The sequence below is a fragment of the Carcharhinus amblyrhynchos genome, chromosome 7, assembly GCF_965287045.1.
Source record: "Carcharhinus amblyrhynchos chromosome 7, sCarAmb.v2.hapA, whole genome shotgun sequence".
Classification (NCBI taxonomy): Eukaryota; Metazoa; Chordata; class Chondrichthyes; order Carcharhiniformes; family Carcharhinidae; genus Carcharhinus; species Carcharhinus amblyrhynchos.
In genome coordinates this window covers 6852610-6873917 of record NC_137330.1, presented here as the reverse complement: position 1 = coordinate 6873917, position 21308 = coordinate 6852610, and the positions used below count along the sequence as shown (strand labels likewise).

Here is a 21308-nt window from a genome sequence, read left to right as displayed (position 1 = left end):
ACCACATACCTGCACCACCAATAAGATGACCTCATCACACAACTCTGCTTCTATCTCAACTCAACTTTTGCTGGAACCCTCATTTAGGTGTTTGATACTCTATATTTGTTTATTCCAATAACCTCCGCCTAGCCTCCTACATCTTGACCATCATAAACTTATCATTGAAAACTCTTGTCACCCGTGTGTTAACCTGTACCAAATGGTGCTGTTCCATCATGCCTGTGCTTATTGACTTACATTGATTCTCTGTTAAACAATGCCTCAAATTTAAAATCATCATCCTTGCTTTTAAATCCCTTCAAGATTTCACCTCTCCTTACCTCTGTGACTCCATTAACCTCCAAGATACCTGTAATTCTCTAATTTTGCTCTCTTGAACATCCCAGATTTCAACTGCTCCACTATAGGGACTGTGCCTTCAGCTGCCTCAGCTCGAAGCTCTGGAATTTCATTCTTAAACTCTCTTCTCTAACTCACTTTCCTCCTTTAAGACATTCCTTGAGACCTACCGCTGACCAAGCTTTTGATCATCTGCCCTAATACCTCGTTATGTGGCTCAGAATGCCCCTGTGAAGCAGCTTAGATTACATTAAAAGATGTACAATGTGCAACTTGTTATTGTTGTTATAGATACATACAATCTGTTTATTTATATAAGAGGGTCAGCTAACGAAAAACTACACACCGGAACTCAGCACAGTATGAAATGCCACACTTCTTATTAAAAATCCCCCCACAAAGATGGACATCTGAAATCAAGTAAATGTGACCCAAGTTGAAAGATTCAATCCTATCTGAACAATACAAGAGCACCATATTGGTTATTATGAGTCACAGCACTTCTATAAGTTTGTAAAATCCATGGCAGCCAAGGGCAATCCTACTCATAAGCATTAGAATTTAGGTTCAGATTTTTGGTATATATTCTGTTTCTTCTGTAACAGCACAACTCATGAAAGAACCTCCCATATTATGGACCAATGAATCATGTGCCTTGCAGCTGCAGCACCACCATCTGGGATAAAGCCATCTGCACTGACTGATCAAAGTCCCAACAATTTCACTCAATATTCACACATCAATACCAGTGAACTGTGGCTGCAGTACATTCAATCCACAGGAGATGCACTGCAGATATTCACTAAAGTTACTTTGATATTATTTCAGAACCTCTACCACCAAAAATAAGAGCAGCAAGGATTACACTAACAGTTCCAAGTTCTCACCCAATATAAACACCCTCCAAAACACATTTTTTCTTTGCTACTGGCACCATCACCTCCATGCACGCTCATGAAGGCAACCAGTTACCATCACTTTGGGGTGACGAGCAATGAGCAATAAATGCATCATCAGATTGCAAAAACAAATCTGAATGACTTTTTGTCTACAAAACATTATTTCCTGTTTTGCTTGGTAATGGAAATGCCTCATGTAAACTTGTGTTGGAATTGTACAGTTTGACCATTGAGTGGTTTGTGAAGCCAATCATTAAGAAGCTTCTCACAACTTTGACACCATCTTGTTTTTCTGCTCACATTCAAGTCATATTTTTGTACACTAAATTCTGCTCTTTAGAGAAGTTTAATGCTAGCTGATTCTCATGAGGAATCAAAACTAAATGTGATCCTCATGTGGTGCGTTTAGGGGATGGAAAAATTTGTCTATATCACCATTACAAACATGAGTTTGTAATTATTGCAATTTACTTAAAATACTTTATAATGACTGAAGTTAAGAACAGGAAGTTCAGTGAATAATTATTTTTTAAAAACTATAATGGTCTTAAATTTAAATCACCTATTTCCTGTGGACTTTTAAGTCTTTATTTGAAGATATCATTCTTCACTCTAATCTTTCAGCACTCAGGCCATCCTTTTCCATCACTCCGTGGCCAATTTTGAAATGAGCAATTATTGTTTTCATGGTTTTATTCTCGTGACCGCTATCCTAATTTTGTCACAAAAGCAGGTTCGTCACATATTTACACAATAATAGTAGCTCAGACAGACTCATAAGCAGTAGTTTTCGCATTCATTTGCTTGTGCACCCTGTGGTCACTGCTCTATTAATTTATTCCTGCCTGCTGCTGTACTTGTTTATTGATATGATGGTTTCTGTACTTTACTATTAATTTATTCATGCATTACTTTGCCCTGGTTGCCTGTACTAAATCACTCCTGGGTGCTGCTGCATTAATTTTTTGGTGTCCATTGTTCATGAACTTAATTCATTGTAGCTTACTCCTCCATTAATGTATTGGTATCCTCCTACCTGCTACTCTTTGAATTTATTCATTTATTGGAAACCAATCCTCCAGTCATTTTTTTAAAATCCACACCTGTCTGCTTAGTTGTGCAATGAGTGCTATTCCCTGGCTTTCTCACACAATTAGTGTGACAATTAATAATTTAAAAGGGGCTATCATCAATATTTTGGTGAAGGTAGGTGCATTTGATCTTTCACACCTGTGACGATGCTTTGCTCTACATCAGAGCCAATTAGTCAAATCATACTTTTCTGTTCCAAAAGAAGTTTTACTCCAAATATTTAATTGCCTCTTAAATAAAGTTTATTTATTATGTCACAATCAGGCTTACTTTAATACTGCAATGAAGTTACTGTGAAAATCCCCTTGTCGCCACACTCCGGCACCCGTTCGGGTACACTGAGGGAGAATTTAGCACGGCCAATGCACCTAACCAGCATGTCTTTCAGACTATGGGAGGATATCGGAGCACCCAGAGGAAACCACACAGACAAGGGGAAAATGTGCAGACTCCACACAGACAGTCACACAAGTCAGAAATTGAACCTGCATCCCTGCCTCTGTGAGGCAACAGTGCTAACCATTGTGCCATCGTGCATGCCACCCCGGTAGTGCTGCTGCCATTGAGGCCTGGCTGCAAATTCTAAGATATCATGGTCTTGGCTGATTCAATGGCTATGAAGCAATGTAAAATAAATTCTAATTACTCTACGTGTGAATAGAGATCTTCTAAACTTGTCCTTTTAATGGTGCAAAGAACTTGCATTTATGGAACACCTTTTCACATCCTAAAGATGTTCAAAAATGTTTTGCAGCTGATTAGTTACTTTTGAAGTGTAGTCACTGCTGTTTGTAGAAAATATGGCAGGCAATTTGCAAATAGCAAGATTCCACAAATAAAGTTAAGATGAATGACCAGTTAATCTGTTTTGGACCTTATTGTTGAAGGATAATATTGGCCATTACACCAAGAGCACTTCCTACTTCATTTAAAACTTTTAAAATGTTTCCATTCATATGAACAGACAGATGGATCTTTTCTTTGGAAGAGAGTAAGTTATCAAGAGGGTCATGTTTCATCTATAGAAGTTGTGTAATGAACAGTCTTCTAATTTCTTTACCCCATTGTTAGACTTACTGCATTTACCTCAATGAAAGCTCTGCTTCTGGTGACCGCAATAAGTTAACTGGCCCAATTTGACTGGAGTACAATAAAAATGCTCAGCAGATAGGAGAGCACAAATGCATTGCTATAGATTCTCTTGAATGCTCAGTCTACTTAAATTAATAAGAAACTGTCCACAGAATACAACCTCACAGCTAAATGCTCTGCACTGACACTTCACTGATATTTGATATCATGCACTTCCCCTAGGAGAAGAAAGAATTATTTTTGTACCACTGTAACCAGGCAGAATGAACATGATATTTAACATTTCAGTTTGCACATTCAAACAGATATTAAATGATTTAGGATATGGCATTTAAAAAAAAAATTCCTTCAGATATACAGTCACTACACACAATTCCCTCTCACATGAACACAGCAACAACTTCCTTCACAGTTTATCAGTTGACTAATGAAAGAATTTTAAATTATCTGTGTAACCAAAGGAAACCATAGTGACGCTATAGTTCCATTTGCCAAGGACAAATGTCTCACAATAACTGCAGTAGCAGCTCTGGGATCAAATTATGTACAATAATAACTGAACTCTTAAATGTACATTCATTTAGCAAATGCTTTGCTGCTAGATCACTATTTAGTGTTTATAATGTGTTTATAATTCATCGTGTTCAAAGTCACTGTTCTCAAGAATCATTAAGGCCACTGACAGCAGATATATATAGAGCATGCAGAAAGGGCAAAAGAAAGCACACAGTCATAAATCTAAGATTCTAAACCAAGGGAAATCAATGGAGCATTGATTTTAAAAAGACCAGCTACTTATTTTGCATCTTTTTCAAGCACAGCAATGAACCCCCGTGAGAACAGTCACTAATATTGAAGGAGTATTTCCAGCTGAGAGGATAGTCCAATTCACTCAGAGCAATGATTATTCAAAGGATATGCAATACCATATTTCATTTTCTCAGCAAAGAAAGTTCATAAAATTTATCAACCAGGAAATTTTAATAGAAAGTGATCCAAATTCCAACTATTTGACAGGAAATTTTGCAAACAGTAGACTGTAGAGGTGTACAATCTGTTAATTAAATTCTCTTAATTACTGAGGTAGAAAGGAATTAAACCAATAAATACATTTATCAGATCACCACCAAGTGTGTCAGTCAACAAAAACAAATCTTATTATAAGTTTGAGCTAACAAGAAGAAAATTGTGGACAATAATTAATGAAGAATTCTGAAGGGTTCAATTGGTTACTAAGCAAACTTATGAGTCGATATGGGGAAACAAATGGGAAAAGCAAGCATACAAATTTACAATTGGAAATAGTGTTGTGGAGCAAACATTTTCAATTGGATGATTGCTTTGCTGAACATCTCCACGTTCAGTTTACAAACGACAGCAACTGAGTGTTTTGTTACAAGGGTGTTACTGTCATCATAACCTGTTCATGCAGGTTCAATCCCAGCAACAGTCTATTTTTTAAAAAAATTGCACTGTTTCAGCAAAACCTTTTACAGAATTTACCAGCTTTGTTTGGTCACTTTTTAAAAACATTGTTTCATTAAAACCAGGATTAAGTTCATTGCTGGCAGATGGCAATGACATTATTGTACTTTCCTGCGGTTTAAGAGGAGGATAAAGATACTCTCTACATTTTAGCTATTGTCCAAACCTTTAAAGCACCCGTCAAAAGACATACACTGTGAATCGTTAGATAACACGTCACAAAAACACCAATTCCTTTTACCTTCTGGGTGATCCATCTTCATGTGGCTGAATAATCACCACTTTCACTGTCACAGATGTTCGTAACAGGTCAATCATCTGCTCGTGGGTCAAGGTTGCCACAGCTACTTTGCAAATCTCAACGAGACGACTCCCTTGCCTCAGGCCAGCTTTCCATGCATAGCCAAATGGTTCAACATCTGCCACAATACCTTCAAAGTTAACATGGAATCCAAGCTGTCCAAGGCCATTCCTTCTCAGAGTCATTTCTGCTGTTTCACAGCCTCTGGTCACTAGCTGGATGAGAAGAATCACATTGTTAAGTAATTTAATCATTTGACATGTGCAAGGAGATAACGCAATCAGTTCACCTGAGCTCATTTACTGTCTTCAAAATCCTCAGAAGAGTGAAATGTCGTCATCTTTATGTGACTGGTGTGAGTGTCCTGAAACAGCCTATACGTCACAACTGTGTACACAACAAAATAGCTTTCTCTCTGCCAACTGCTCTATCTCAAATTCTCCGAGCTAATTTGACTCACATTAATACCCTTCAAAGTAACAAATATTCCAACATCTACTAAGGAGGGAATAAATAAGGATATTGATTTGGGTTGAGAATGTGTCCAAAGGTCTTCTCTCAGACCAACTGATTGGTCTTTTCAAATCAAAGCTGCTTTGGTCAAATTTTCAAAGTTTCTTACAATTACAGTTTCACTTATCTGTTACTGTCACAAAAGAGTTGTCAACTTTAATTGGATGATATTATGGTTGGTTTCATCATGCAGCTTCCTGTCGTTAGCTACCACACAGCCATCATTAGTTACGCATTGTCAGTCAATAATGGTGGAAATAATACTCTCAATTCTCGAGCTCCTGAAAATACTCTATCCACCACATGGTTTTATTGAAGTATTGCATCTTGGGTGCATTGCAACCTGCTGCTTGTGATTAAGGCTGGAGAGAAATAAGAGGAGATATTGTCTCTGCAATTTCTCTCTAGTAATGCTGGAATACCAAGAGAATTATTCCTTAATTCTGGAAGACTCGAGGACAGTTCAGGAGTCTTCATAAGTCCGCAATTATCCTATGAAAATCTTTCAGTTATTGTTATTAATTTCCATTGCATTTTTTCTGTAGCATTGCGAGTGACAAAGTGCACACCAACAGAAGGCAGCTCAAACTGGTCAAAAAGTTGATTTTGGTATTTAGTTTGTATTTCCAAGAACAAATTTTCCTGATGAGTTTCTGCAATACAGAGTGGTTTATCTTGAATGCTTGATATTCAAACCAACATCAAATGGGGTTTCTTGGTTGCACAAAGTGACAGATCTATTCCATTCCAGAATCAAGATGATTTGATAATTCCCCTCATCAATCACTCCTGGAGACCACAGTGCAGTCAACAGCTAGCACTGATGTTGCAATTTTAAGTTGTATTATGCAACCAACCTCCACTCAGTCCCAACCTGCTTCCAGCTCACTGGCTGACACTTATATAAATAATCAAGCTTTTTAAACGCATGGAAGCTTCCATAATTATTCTGGCTATTTGAATTATTTCCACACCAATTACAAGCACTGATTCATTGACGCCTTAAACAAGGGTAAAAATATTCATTATTAACTGAGAAAAATAACAAATCAAATATTGTGTTATTTCATCTGCAAAGTACATTAATAGCTTGATTCATAAATTTCACCAAAAATTTCTTTTATAGACTAATGGAACAGCAAGAAATAAATTAACTGTGTTGAAGAACATACACAGATTGATTTTGTCTGGTTAGGATGTATATTGTATTTATTCAATTCAATTCTAAAAAGGTACAAGAATAGTGAAAAGCAAAGGTTAAGAAATAGCTTCTGTACTATGGAACAGAAAAGGTAAGAGCAAACAGGTCAAAAAGGCAAGCCTAAAATCCTCTGTGCAAAGCTCTTTACATCACACAGCAACATGGGAAAGCATTAAAGGTCACTGAAATTGATAGGAAAATATGCAACTTGGAGGCTTCAATTTCAAAATGCACTTTTTGCAACCAGAATACATGTCTATTTCTGATTTAATTATATAACTATATAAATAATATTTATATATGAAATAAAATAATCAAAGAACATCATCATTTTCAAACTAAATACTAAGTTCAGCTATAAACTCAACCATGAAAAGTTACAAAAGCTTCAGCTTGTTTGTTGGGGCTCGAGTTAAAATTATGTCCTCAGGTCCCTAAAGTGCCAAAATTTCCAAAATCACTAATGCCGAGTCCAAAGATGTGTAGTTTAGGTGTGGCTAATTAGCCATGGTAAAAGCACAGAGTTACGGGTGTAGGGGGAAGGCCGAGGTGGGATGTTCTTTCAGAGAGATGGTGCAGACTTGATGGGCCAAATGGCCTATTTGCACTGCAGGAAATCCATGGTTCTATGGAGAGGCAATTTCAAAGACGATAACTGAAAGGATGCAATTAAAGCTCTCTCTATCTCTAAATTGCCAGTTGTAGCTCTAATTGCATTCTGGTCTCTGATATAGATGGCCATGGATTTGGGCCCCATTTAAATATCCAGATTTAGACATCTAATTTATGTTAACGTTCCAGTGCAGTGCTGAGAGACACTGTAAGAACAATGTTAGGGATGAAGAAATAAATCAACGCCCCATGTATCCTATCAAGTAGGTGTAAAATATCTCATGGCACTAACTGAAGAAGAGCAAACGAGTTCTCCTGATGTCCTGGCTAATATTTTTATCCTTACAAAAAGCTATTCAACAAATGAACAACAAAGTCTGTAGTCCAATCAATATTCCTGCAGAGATCTGCAGTGAAGACCGCTTGCTCAAATTCTCAGACATTTTTGAAAAATTTGTGAAGAGAACATAATAAGAACATAAGAACTAGGAGCAGGGAGTAGGCCACCTAGCCCTTTGAGCCTGCCCCGCCGTTCAATAAGATCATGGCTGATCTGAAGTGGCTCAGTTCCACTTTCCCGCTTTCTCCCCATAACCCTTAATTCCCTTGCCTACCAAAAACCTATCTACCCGTGACTTAAATATATTTAGCGAGGTAGCCTCCACCACTTCAACGGACAGAGAATTCCAGAGATTCACCACCCTTTGAATGAAGAAGTTCCTCCTCAATTCTGTTCTAAAATGTCCCCCCCTTATCTTGAGGCTGTGCCCTCTAGTCCTGCTGTCCTTTCTCAGCAGGAAGAATCTACCTCTACCCTATTCAACCCCTTTATTATCTTATACATCTCTATAAGATCCCCCCTCATCCTTCTAAACTCTAACGAGTACAGACCCAGTCTATTTAGTCTCTTCTCATAGTCCAACCCCCTCATCTCTGGTATCAACCTAATGAACCTCCTCTGCACTCCCTCCAAGGCCAAAATATCCTTGCGCAAGTGCGGCGATCAAAACTGCACACAGTACTCCAGCTGCGGCCTCACCAGTGCCCTGTACAGTTGCAGCAAGACCTCCCTACTTTTATATTCTATCCCCCTTGCTATAAAGGCCAGCATCCCATTCGCCTTCTTGATCACCTGCTGCACCTGCAGACTGGGTTTTTGCGACTCATGCACAAGGATCCCCAGGTCCCTCTGCACTGTAGCACGCTGCAGCTTTTTGCCCTTTAAATAGTAATCCCTCCTACTATTATTCCTGCTGAAGTGGATAACGTCACACTTGCTAACATTGTACTCCATCTGCCAGGTCCTTGCCCACTCGCTCAGCCTATCTAGATCCCTCTGCAGACTTTCCACACCCTCCGCACAATTTGCTTTTCCACTCATCTTTGTGTCATCAGCAAATTTCGACACCCTACACTCAGCCGCCTCCTCCAGATCATCTGTATAAATGGTAAATAGCTGAGGCCCCAGCACCGATCCCTGCGGCACTCCACTAGTTACCAACTGCCAATCAGAATAGCACCCATTGATACCAACTCTCTGCCTCCTATTAGACAGCCAGAGGAGGTTCTACCTCGCTGTTCACAATGCTATCATTGTTTCACTCTTCACGAAGGGTGATAAATCAATTTGTGGGAAGTATAGAGGCATATGTCTTCTGTCCATTGTGGGGAAGATTTGTACATGATTCCTCCTGAGCCACCCATCAGCGAACACATCCTTCCTGATATTCAGTGAGGTTTCTAGCCTGCAAAAGAACCACAGACATGCTTCTTCATCGCTCGACAAATCCAAAAAAAAGTGTCTGGAATACAGAAGATAGTTCCACATGGCCTTTATTGAGCTGTCAAACGTCCCTAATTTCATCAACTACAAAAGGCCTTTGGAAAGACTTGGAAGTCCAGCAAAATGTCTTACTCTCCTGTGACTCCTAAGAACATAAGAAATAGGAGCAGGAGTAGGCCATCTAGCCACTCGAGCCTGCCCCGCCGTTCAATAAGATCATGGCTGATCTGTCGTGTCTCAGTTCCACTTTCCCGCCCTGTCCCCATAACCCTTAATCCTCTTGCCTATCAAAAACCTATCAACCCGCGTCTTAAAAATATTGAGCGAGGCAGCCTCCACCACTTCAACAGGCAGAGAATTCCAGAGATTCACCACCCTTTGAGTGAAGAAGTTCCTCCTCATCAACTCCGTTCTAAACTGCCCCCCCTTTATCTTGAGGCTGTGCCCCCTAGTCCTACTGTCCTTTCTGAGCAGGAAGAGCCTCTCTACCTCTATCCTATCCATCTCATTCAATATCTTATACGTCTCAATGAGATCCCCCCTCATTCTTCTAAACTCTAACGAGTACAAGCCTAGTTTATTCAGCCTCTCCTCATAGTTCAACCTCCTCAACTCCAGAATCAGCCTAGTAAACCTCCTCTACACTCCCTCCAAGGCCAAAATATCCTTGCGTAAGTGCAGCGACCAAAACTGCACACAGTACTCCAGCTGCGGCCTCACCAGTGCCCTATACAGCTGCAGCATGACCTCCCTACTTTTATATTCAATCCCCCTTGCTATGAAGGCCAGCATCCCATTCGCCTTCCTGACCACCTGCTGCACCTGCAGGCTGGGTTTTTGCGACTCATGCACAAGGACCCCGAGGTCCCTCTGCACCGTCGCATGTTGCAGTTTTTCGCCACGTAAGTAATAGTCCTTCCTACCATTATTCCTACCAAAGTGGACAACCTCACATTTGCCAACATTAAATTCCATTTGGTAGTTCCTGGCCCATTCGCCCAGCCTATCTAGATCCTTCTGCAGACTCTCCACACCCTCCGCGCAATTTGCCGTTCCACCAATCTTGGTGTCATCAGCAAATTTCGACACCATACACTCGGTTCCCTCCTCCAGATCATCTATATAAATGGTAAATAGCTGAGGCCCCAGCACCGACCCCTGGGGCACTCCACTAGTCACCAACCGCCAATCCGAATAGCACCCATTGACCCCCACTCTCTGCCTCCTATTTGACAGCCAATCCTCTATTCACGCTAACACCCTACCCCCAACTCCATGCCCCCTGACCTTCTGTAATAACCTCTTGTGAGGCACCTTGTCAAACGCCTTCTGAAAATCGAGAAACACCACATCCACCGGCTCTCCTCTATCCACCGCCCTAGACACATCCTCATAGAACTCCAATAAATTCGTCAGACACGACTTCCCCTTAACGAAACCGTGCTGCGTCTGCTCTACCAAACAATTCTCCTCGAGATGCCTTGTTATTTTCTTCTTGATCACAGATTCTAACATTTTTCCTACAACAGACGTTAAACTAACCGGCCTATAATTCCCTGCCTTTTGCCTGGCACCCTTCTTAAACAACGGCGTAACATTAGCCGTTTTCCAACCTTCCGGCACTTCCCCGGAATCCAGCGACGTTTGGAAAATATTCACCAAGGCATCCACTATCACCTCCGCCATTTCTTTCAGAACCCTTGGGTGCATTCCATCCGGTCCTGGGGACTTGTCCACAATCAGTCCCTCCAGTCTGTCGAGCACCGCCTCTCCAGTAACAATAATGTCATTCAGGCCCTCCACTCCTACCATCTTTCCATCCCTAATACCCGGCAAATTATTCACTTCCTCCTCCGTGAAGACTGAAACAAAAAAGTTATTCAAGACCTCAGCCATTTCCCCATCCCCTACCACTAAGTCCCCCCTCTCATCCTCTAAGGGTCCAACGTTCACCCAAGCCAGCCTCTTCCTTTTTATGTATTTATAAAAACTCTTGCTATCCTTTTTTATATTAAGCGCTAGCCCAGCTTCATAGTTTATCCTACCCTTCTTTATCAACTTCTTTGTCAATCTTTGTTGACATTTAAACCTCTCCCAATCCTCTTCTCGCCCACTACTCTTAGCTACTCTAAACGCATCCGCTTTTAATTTAAGACTTTCCTTTACCTCCTTCGTTATCCACGGCTGATTATCTCTCCTCCTACGATCCTTTTTAACCATCGGAATAAATTTCTGCTGAGCACCAAGAAAGATCTCCTTAAAGATCCTCCACGGTTCCTCAGCAGACCTACCTTCCAATGAGCTCCCCCAATCAACATTCGCCAATTCCTCTCTCATCCTATCATACCCCCCTCTGTTCAAACAAAGGACACATGTCCGGGAACCCACTTTCTCCTCCTCCATCTGCATCAGAAACTCCACCATACAATGAACACTCCTATGCTAAAGCATCACTGCAACCACCCTTTGCAATGGACTGGAGACCACTACTCTTTTGTATTGGATGGGTGTCAAGTATGGATGAATTATGCCAACTTTATCTACCTCATTCTGGTCATGGAATTCATTTGTAACCAACTTTCACAACAGGTCATGAATCAGTTTCGACTCAATAGAAAGCTCTTCAACCTCAGCTGACTGAGAGCCAAGGCTAAGGTAACTCTTCAGATTGTCCACAACTTACAGTATATTGGTAACCATACAGTTGTGGCCCATACTGCAAGTGACATTCAGAACTCTTTTCAACCTCTTCAACACCACATATAAAAGGGTTGGTCTTTCACACATCATCAGCAAGACTAAAATCCTCCACCAGCCCTCCCCCAGACAAGCACCTAAATCGCTGGCTATTGTTACTGATGAGACTTCAGAAGTCATTGAACACTCCCCATATTTCAACAGCTACCTTTGCCAACGAGAGAATCCAGCACACAGTTAACTGAAGGCCAGCGGAGCCTTCCAAAAATTGTGCAACTGGATCTTTGACAGATCAATTTCCATAACACACTGAAGATTTTATTCTATAATGCTTTGTTGTCACCACCCTTCTACACAGCTGTGAGACTTGGGTCACCATACCAACAGCACTTTTGGGTGCTGGAAAATTTCCACCAATGTCTCCACAGAATACTCAAGTCAAGCAAAAGTGTACAAGTCTTAGGAACAGGTGCAGACTACTTGCCCCTCCTAGCAAGCTCATGCAACTGGTGTAATTAACTTCTGGGGTTAGGACTGCTGCCTCACAGCGCCAGGGACCCGGGTTCGATTCTCGGCTTGGGTCACTGTCTGTGCGGAGTCTGCACATTCTCCCCATGTCTGTGTGGGCTTCCTCCTGCTGCTCCAGCTTCCCACCTCACAGTCTGAAAGACATGAATAGGCCATGCTAAATTCTCCCTCAGTGTATCTGAACAGGCACCAGAGTGTGGAGACCGGGGAATTTTCACAGTAACTTCATTGCAGTGTTAATGTATGCCTACTTGTGACTAATAAATAAACTTTATTTTTTTTCCCCCTCTGTCTTTTGCAGCGTGCATTGTCCAGCTGTTTGTGGGGTATAATGACAGCAGTTTTCTTTAGTGTTTGTTTTTGAGAGAGGTTTTATTGAACTGTTCTTAAGATGATTCCAGAGGCAGCCTCATGGCAAAGTCACGTAACCACAGAAAGTTAGAAGATCAAACTGATTACGTTTCAAAACCCAAACAGCCCTCTTCAATATCGAACAGATGCAACCACTCCCTTTTCTAGTGAACAAAAGGCATATTTGCATGTACTATCCTCTGTGAGTAATCCAAGTTATCCATTATACAGTCACTGTTCTTATGCATTAATAGTTGTTTGATCTACTTATCAGTTACTACACATACATTGCATACATAGACTTTAAATCGTGCAGTTCTTTTAGTGGTCCAAGTACTCACTGACATTGGCTGCATGTTTGAGTGATGTTCCCTGTCTGAAGAGTGTCGTTCTCGTGGTACTTGTTGTCTCGGTGACTTTCGTTGGGAACACATGGGCCTCTGGGATTGATGGTAGATCTGTACTCAGTACAGCTGGTGAGATCCCTTCTCCCCTACCAGCCGATTATGGTGAAGGAGCAGCTGCACTAATTGAGCATATGTGCCTGTGGTTGCGCCTACATATCCAGCTGACTTTTTTTAAACACCCAATTTGAGTTGTCAACTGTGGATCATTCCTTCTTCCCGGTATCTTTGTGTCATCACTGAAATTTTTGTTCTGATCTTACACACCTTGGTTCAGTGAAAACTTCAGTTTATTGTGCATTTTCACCAACATATACTTAGCTGGAATCTTTCATTTCAAATCTTACAGTTCAGCTCTGATGTGAACATTTTCCTGAGGAACGAAGTCATTTAACTTCAGCTTGTGCATTTCATTGCAACGACGTGCTCTACAACCATCTTGTGGTTTACTTGAATACTGTCTTTGGGGTCTTCTATCTCCCTCGCTCTGGAGTCTTTTGTTTCCTTCTCTCTGCATTATTTCTCTGCCCTTTGTTGGCACATTCAGGGTTAGATTTTGTCCAGCTAGATGAGTGGCTGTTACTTCCTACCCGTGATCTGGAACTCTAGATCTTCCTTCTTGCCATTGCATTGGACACTCAGGCTGATTTGTCCTCTCAGTATAAGCATCATGCCATCACATGGCCTGAACCTTCCCTTTTGACAGTTTTATTTTTGAATTGCATGCTGAGCTATTTTGCATAGGTCTATGAAGGCCATTATGTTGCATGATGCACCAGTGTCAATCTGACACTTCTGATTCACTTGATATTCTCTTTCTGGATTCATCATTGTCAGAGTCACACACCATTTGTCTCTTATACACTTGGTGGAACTAATCTTTTATATTGTGTATATTCTTCATCAGACTGGTCTGTTGATAGCTCTCCAACTGCCAATAGTATTGGCTTGTTTTGCTTTTTTTCTGAACAAGCACTTGTGCGCAAAAGAGTTTTGCTTCTTACAGTTAAAACTGTTTTCCCCATGCTGGGCAATTCTTTTTTGCCTGTGCTCCATAGTTTTGTATCTTGCCCTTTGCCTGCGATTATGCCTCCCTTTCAGCTTAGACTGTTTCCGAGCATAACGTATCTCCTGGTCTGCAGGTGGGGAAAACTGCCAGTTTTGCATACATCTTTTTTTCAACTGAACTGGAGATAGATTGGAAAATTTGCAGACAGCATCTAATCAGCTGGTTGGAAAGGCAGTCAACAGCTACAAACAGAGCCAATTAAAGGACAGACCAGGTTATGAGTTTAGCAGACACACAAATAGGTATTTGTAGATCGGGTCAGCAGCTATTCAAGATACAGACCAGATTCATTCAACACATCTGTAACCATTCAGAAATCAAGGAACAGAAATACCCAGTTTGGTTGTGAATTTGAAAGCACAAGAGAGGTAGGTTAGGAAGCAGGATAAAATTTCAGTGTCAGCCACCATAGTCCCATCCCCAATTAAATTGTCAAGAGTAAAAATATTTAGATACAATTAAATTAGAAAACTTACTATTAAGAGCAGAATTTGTTGTGCAATCTTTGTCTTTTCCAACCCAACCAGCTGGTTAGATGCTCACCTCTCCGTTTTCTCACTTAGGCCTCTTAACCTTCGTCTCGTATTAGGAGTCATAGAGATCATAGAGGATTACAGAATGGAAACAGGCCCTTCAGCCCACTTGTCCATGCTGCCCTTTCTTTTTTAAAACCCCTAAGCTAATCCCAATTTGCCCGCATTTGGCCCATATCCCTCTATACCCATCGTACCCATGCAACTATCTAAATGCTTTTTAAAAGACAAAATTGTATCCGCCTCTACTACTACATCTGGCAGCTTGTTCCAGACACTCACCACCCTCTGTGAAAAAACTGTCCCTCTGGACACTTTTGTATCTCTCCCCTCTCACCTTAAACGTATGCCCTCTAGTTTTAGACTCCCCTACCTTTGGGAAAAGATATTGACTGATCTGTGTCCCTCATTTTTTATAGACCTCTACAAGATCACTCCTCAGCTTTCTATGCTCCAGAGAAAAAAGTCCCAGTCTAACCAGCCTCTCCTTATAACTCAATCCATCAAGTCCCAGTAGCATCCTAGTAAATCTTCTCTGCACTCTTTCTAGTTTAATAATATCCTTTCTATAATAGGGTGACCAGAATTACACACAGTATTCCATGTGTGACCTTACCAATATCTTGTATAATTTCAACAAGATATTCCAACTCCTGTATGCAACGTTCTGACCGATGAAACCAAGTATGTCGAATGTCTTCTCCACTCTGTCCACCTGTGACTCAACTCTCAAAGAGCTATGAACATGTACTCCGAGATCTCTTTGTTCTGTAACTCTCCCCAACATCCTACCATTAACTGAATAAGTTCTGACCTGGTTCAATCTACCAAAATGCATCACCTCGCATTTGTCTAAATTAAACTCCATCTGCCATTCATTAGCCCACTGGCCCAACTGATCAAGAATGTTACTGCATGGCCTGCATGTGTTCCTAGCAATAGTATTCTGGATCGGTACTTTGCGGTGTCGTCACCTTAGTCTCATGAATTACTTATTAGTCCACAATGACCACTTATTAGTCTAATGGCCAAATGGTCATTCCCAGGTACTCAAAGTAGACATTCTCCAATGGTTATGTCAGGGTCACATGGGTATCACCAAGGGTTAGGGATTGCAATTCTAACTGGTGGCCCGACATCTCCAAAGCTACTGAAAACGTGATTTCCTATTATACTGCTTGGCCCATTCATAGCAAAGACTACAAGGAACCACTGATGGCATCCTCCTTCCCATCTTGACTGTTGCAGTGTCTTAGGGTAGTCCTTGTTTGTCTTCAAAGATAAAACCTTTCTCATTGACATGGATTACTCCTCTTGGTGGATCAACCGTTTGGAAGTTCCTGGATGCCTTGATTCCAGTAGTACCTTAAACACACCTTGGAACCATTTTTAATGACATATTACAGTACCCTTTTGCTCCTGATCACTGGTGTCTGTCTTTAGCTATTTCTCAGTTGTCACCCTCCTTTTGATCTCCCAAGGCAGAGGCTATCAATGTGAATGAAGCAGAAGTTGGTGTTTTATTTTTTTAAAAAGTTGTAATTTTATTTGACAATTCTAACAAATAACTCAAAACCAGCAAGAGGGTCCAAAAAAGTTTCTAGAAACCAGGCGGGTGAGGCTTTGACTATTCCAACACTCAGTCAGCTTCCCATCTTGTGCCATAAGTTTGAACTCATCCAGAACTCTGCAGCCTGTACCTTATCCCTCACGAAGTCTTGTTCACTCATCACCCATGCTCGCTGATCTATGTCAGATCCCAGTCTGGCAAGGACTTGATTTCAAAACTCGCATCTTTATTTTCATGGCATCGTCTCTTGCTATCTCTGTAACATGTGCAATCAATGATGCTGAAACTGTGTGGGAAACTGAGGTACTATAGCATCAATGATGGAGGAGAGATAAAATTGCATTGTGACATTGAAAATGGCAAAATTTAACTGGAGATGTTGATGTAGAATTTTATAATGGGATCACCCAAAATCATAACAATAGAATGAATTGCTAGTTAGCAACAAGACAGAAAGCAGCAAGTGGTAATAAGGAACAGTTATTCAGAATGGCAGAATGAGGAAAGTGATTTTCCGTGAGCATCAGTGCTAGAACCACTACTGTTCACAAATTACATTAACAATTTGAATCTTGAAATCAAAAATTATTTCTAAATTTGCAGATGACACAAAAGTATGGCGGATAGGTAACAAAGAGGAGGACTGCAACAAATTAGAGCATATATTAGTAAATGTGAAGAATGGACGCAAAAGTGGCAAATGAAGTTCAACAGATGATGAAGTAGTACATTTTGGTAAAAAGAACAGGCTTATTACTTGGAAAGTGAAAATCTAGGTGAAAGAGGAAGAAAAGGGATCTTGGAGTACAAGTAAAGTTGCACCACTGGCTCGCAAGGCCATTAAAAAGAAGCAATCCAACTGCTAGACTTAGAGAAATGGAATTGAAAAAACAGTGAGATAATGGTAAATCTGTATCAAATCTTGGTCACCACAATAACAGCACTGAGTGCTCATCTGGTTATCATACAATAAAAAGGATAAAGGGGCACTGGACAGGGTGCAGAGGAATTTACAAGGATGATACCAGAAATGCATAGGTATACGTGTGAGGAAATTGGCAAGCTGCACCTCTGTTCTCTTGGGAAAAAAAGGCTTATGATGATCTAATAGGGTCTGTTTAAATCATGAAAAGGTTTGACAGAGTGGATAGAGAGAGAATGCTTTCTTTTGTGGGGAAAGGAACTAGAGGTTGTCAAAGTAAGATAGTGAACAAGAAATTCAATAAAGAATTCGGAAGAAGCTTCTTTACAGTGATAAGGACATGGAATTCACTACCACAGGTGACTGCAGAAAATAATATAGATGAATTTAAAGGAAAGCTAAATATTCATTTCAGGAAAGAAATGAAGGGTTAGATGGTGGATTTAGATAAGAAAATATTGGGAGGAGATTCAAGTGGATCATAAACACATGCATGGACTGGTTGGCCAAATGGCCTGTTTTTGTGCTGCATATCCTATGTGACTTATAAATAGGAGATAAGGGGTGCAACCTTACCAGCTTGTGACACCAGTTGATCAGCATAGTGAGCCAGGAAGATAACATGGGAGGGTGGAAAACTGATTCATGCCAGGCACGAATCTGTTTTGTATCCTCTGAGTCCTATTTTGCTAGCACAAAGCCTATTTACAAAAAACAAAATAAAGGACTTCCCTGCTCCCACGTTGCTGCTTCACCACTCACTGGTGAGACATCACTGTTCTGCTCAGTGGAAACTAGGCACCAAGTTAGGTGTCAAGAGGGTGTGCGGCCTGAGTAGAGGCATGGGTTAAGCACGATGACGGGACAGGGGCTTATGCAAGGGGGTGCATGTAGGGGTGGGCCATCTGCCAGTGGGAAGAGCAATCCACCATTAGGAGTATTGCAGGATTTCACATTGGCTGGATTCACTGTTTCTGCCTGCCACAAAACCTACCACACCCAGGTTGGGAGCATTCCACCCTTTGCCTATTTTTTGTACAGAATAAAACAAAGTTAGAAATATAAGGACCTGTCACAATAGTACAGATTTGTAGCTTATGATCACAGGGCAGCACGAGACACAGTGGTTAGCACTGCTGCCTCACGGCACTAAGCACCAGGGTTTGATCCCCAGCTTGGGTCGCTGTCTGTGCAGGTCACGTTCTCCCCATGTCTGCGTGGGTTTCTTCCGAGTGGTCTGGTATCCTCCCACAGTCCGAAAGACATGCTGGTTAGATGCATTGGCCATGCTAAATTCTCCCTCAGTGTACTTGAACAGGTGCCAGAGTGTGGGAACTAGAGGATGTTCACAGTAACTTCATTGCCGTATTAATGCAAACCTACTTAATGACACTAATAAATAAGCTTGAAATTTAAACAATTTGACCTGGCAATAATTCTGATGCACTGTCAGTACAGTCTCACTCCTAATTGGAATGTATCCTAGTTGTCTGATCCTGAAGCCATTGGTAACAATGCTTTCATTTACTGTTTTTTATTCCTGGGATGTGGGCATCACTAGCTGGACCAACATTTATTATCCATCCTTAATTACGCTTGAACTCAATGGCTTGCTAGGCCATTTCAGACAGAATTTAAGAGCCAACCACATTGCTGTGGATATGGAGTCACAGGTAAGAACAACAGACTTACTTCCCTATAGGATATTAGTGAACCAGAAGGCTTTTACAACAATCAATTTTTATGTCATTCAAATTTCACCAACCGTTGTGGTGGGATTTGAACCCTCAGTCTCTGATGACTGGCCCAGTGACAATGTATTGCCTCCTCATGTTTGGTAAGCTAAACTAAACCTCGAGGAAAGTCAGTGACGAGCCCTATGGGATTCACTAGAATATTCTGTGAGAGTTGCATTGTGGGTGTTCGGTAAAGATATGTTGAACCACTGTGAACCCAAACATTTTTGTACAATGCTATCTATTTCACTGCATTATGTACTGAATCAGTTTGTCTGCAGTCCATTCTATGTGTGTACCATTCCATTGCTTATAGTTTCCCCCAGATTTAATATTTAAACAAAACTTTACATTCAATGTCAATGGTAGAATTCTAGCAGGCAAAGGGACACAATAAAAATGAAGTGAAATTGGTATAGTTGCAGCTTTTGTGCTGCTGCATGCACAGAATCAGTGACAGTGAAAGGCAGGATTATGCTAGTAGCTAATTCACGTTCTGTGCCCTTCTGTTTTCTTGCAGCAGAAAATGACAGATTTTCAAAAGGCTGTTTATACCAGCTTGATTCACTGCTGCTTTGGATTGGAGCAAAGCATGTTGTACCTTTAATTTTGGCAACCATTATATCAATCACATGCTAAGTCGACAGCAATAGTGTAAACAGGGCATAAAGATTAATGTTGGAATTCTCTATCCAAGTTCTAATTCCAGAGAGAGAAGAAATACAAAACGATACAACTGGCAGAAGCTTCCAGAATGTCAAAATGTTAGATAAATGGCCATTTATAGACTGCAAAGTCAAAATGCAGTGAAGCAGAATCTGACTGGTTGGATTCTCTTTCATTCATTTTCAGACTGACTAGCACTGCTTGAAAAGGTGACATCAGAAAAAAAAACACCCGGCAGCTGCTGTAATACCAGGGAGATAAAGGACTCCTCACTCATCTGACAGAGCCCGATGCTGCCATGGTTACCACACTTACACTTGATAGGCAGTCATCTCAAGAAAGGATTGAGCTGTCAGAAATAGTGTGACCCAGGGGGCACTGTGCAATACAGACAACTATCACTTCTGAAGCCAAGGGCCATATCCTAAATTATACTGTAGTAAAATTATAATTAACAAAGATAAGAATTATGATAATATCTGCACAACAGAGCTGCTGAAGACTTCAGTGAGCAGCAGGGATGAAAGCAGTGTTCAGACTAGCAGTAATATCAGGGGATGAGCTAGAAACAGTGCAGAAGTTTAGAGTATAATGTGGAACTGAGAAATAGGCTGTCAGGAGCAGCATAAGCTCTGTATATGCATCAAATGGTTTGTTGAACCGTTCAAATACTGATCAAAGTCTTCACTGCAGGTTTGCTTCTATATGTTGTTCTGATTTGAATCATTTTCACACTTCCCCTAGCTTCACAGCATGGGTATTTCTTAGATTACCACTGATTTCAACTGTGACATCACTTGGAATCACCCAAACCTTCCATACAAGTGCTGTAATCCAGTGTTACAGTAAATAGAGAGGGGAAACTGGCTCATACAGTGGGCAAAACATTGGAATTTCATCTCTGGGTTCAAATTCTAGCCTCAATCTTCAGTCTCTTCACCATGCCTAGAGTTGCCTTGGCCCCAAGCTCTGAAGTTCTCTCCCTGAACCTCTCCACCACTCATTCCTTTTTTAAGGCTGGAATTAAAACCTATTGTTTGGACCAAGTTTTTTGGTCCTAATGTCGCCTTATGTGGCTTTGTTATATTTTCTATTATTACAAAATTTTACTATGTACAAAGTACTATACAAACACAAGATATCATTGATACTGATGGGATAACGTCTCCTGTTTTTGTTGTGTGTGAAATGAGCTTGGACAATCTCAATCTAACTGTCAACGGTTATGGATCCATAGTACAAAACAATTTTAATTTGCACAAAGGGCTACTACTACTCTGATAAATCCAAAGATTCACAGACAAACAGCATATGTTACTTGTAGGCTGTTCTTCTGAGCTTTGGACTGAGGGAGAGTGGATGGAGGAGGAACATTTACTTTGCTTGTGACTGCAACTGCTCTGGGAGTGCACAATGTTAACAATGAGTTCTTCAAATGAATGCTTTCAATCTTTGATCACTAGCATCCATCATCTTAATGTACACGACGAAAATTCAAATAAGAGTGAAGTA

The 21308-nt window shown here is 40.8% G+C and overlaps 1 protein-coding gene across 1 annotated transcript in view; it reads right to left on the bottom strand.

Moving 5' to 3' along the window:
- The window catches only part of LOC145345345 (signal-induced proliferation-associated 1-like protein 2), a 505672-nt gene that overhangs the window by 153372 nt on the left and 330992 nt on the right, over positions 1–21308 (bottom strand). The window contains exon 10 of the mRNA XM_080193160.1: positions 5152–5426. Coding sequence (XP_080049286.1) covers positions 5152–5426 — 275 coding nt within the window. The remainder of the gene's footprint in view (positions 1–5151; positions 5427–21308) is intronic.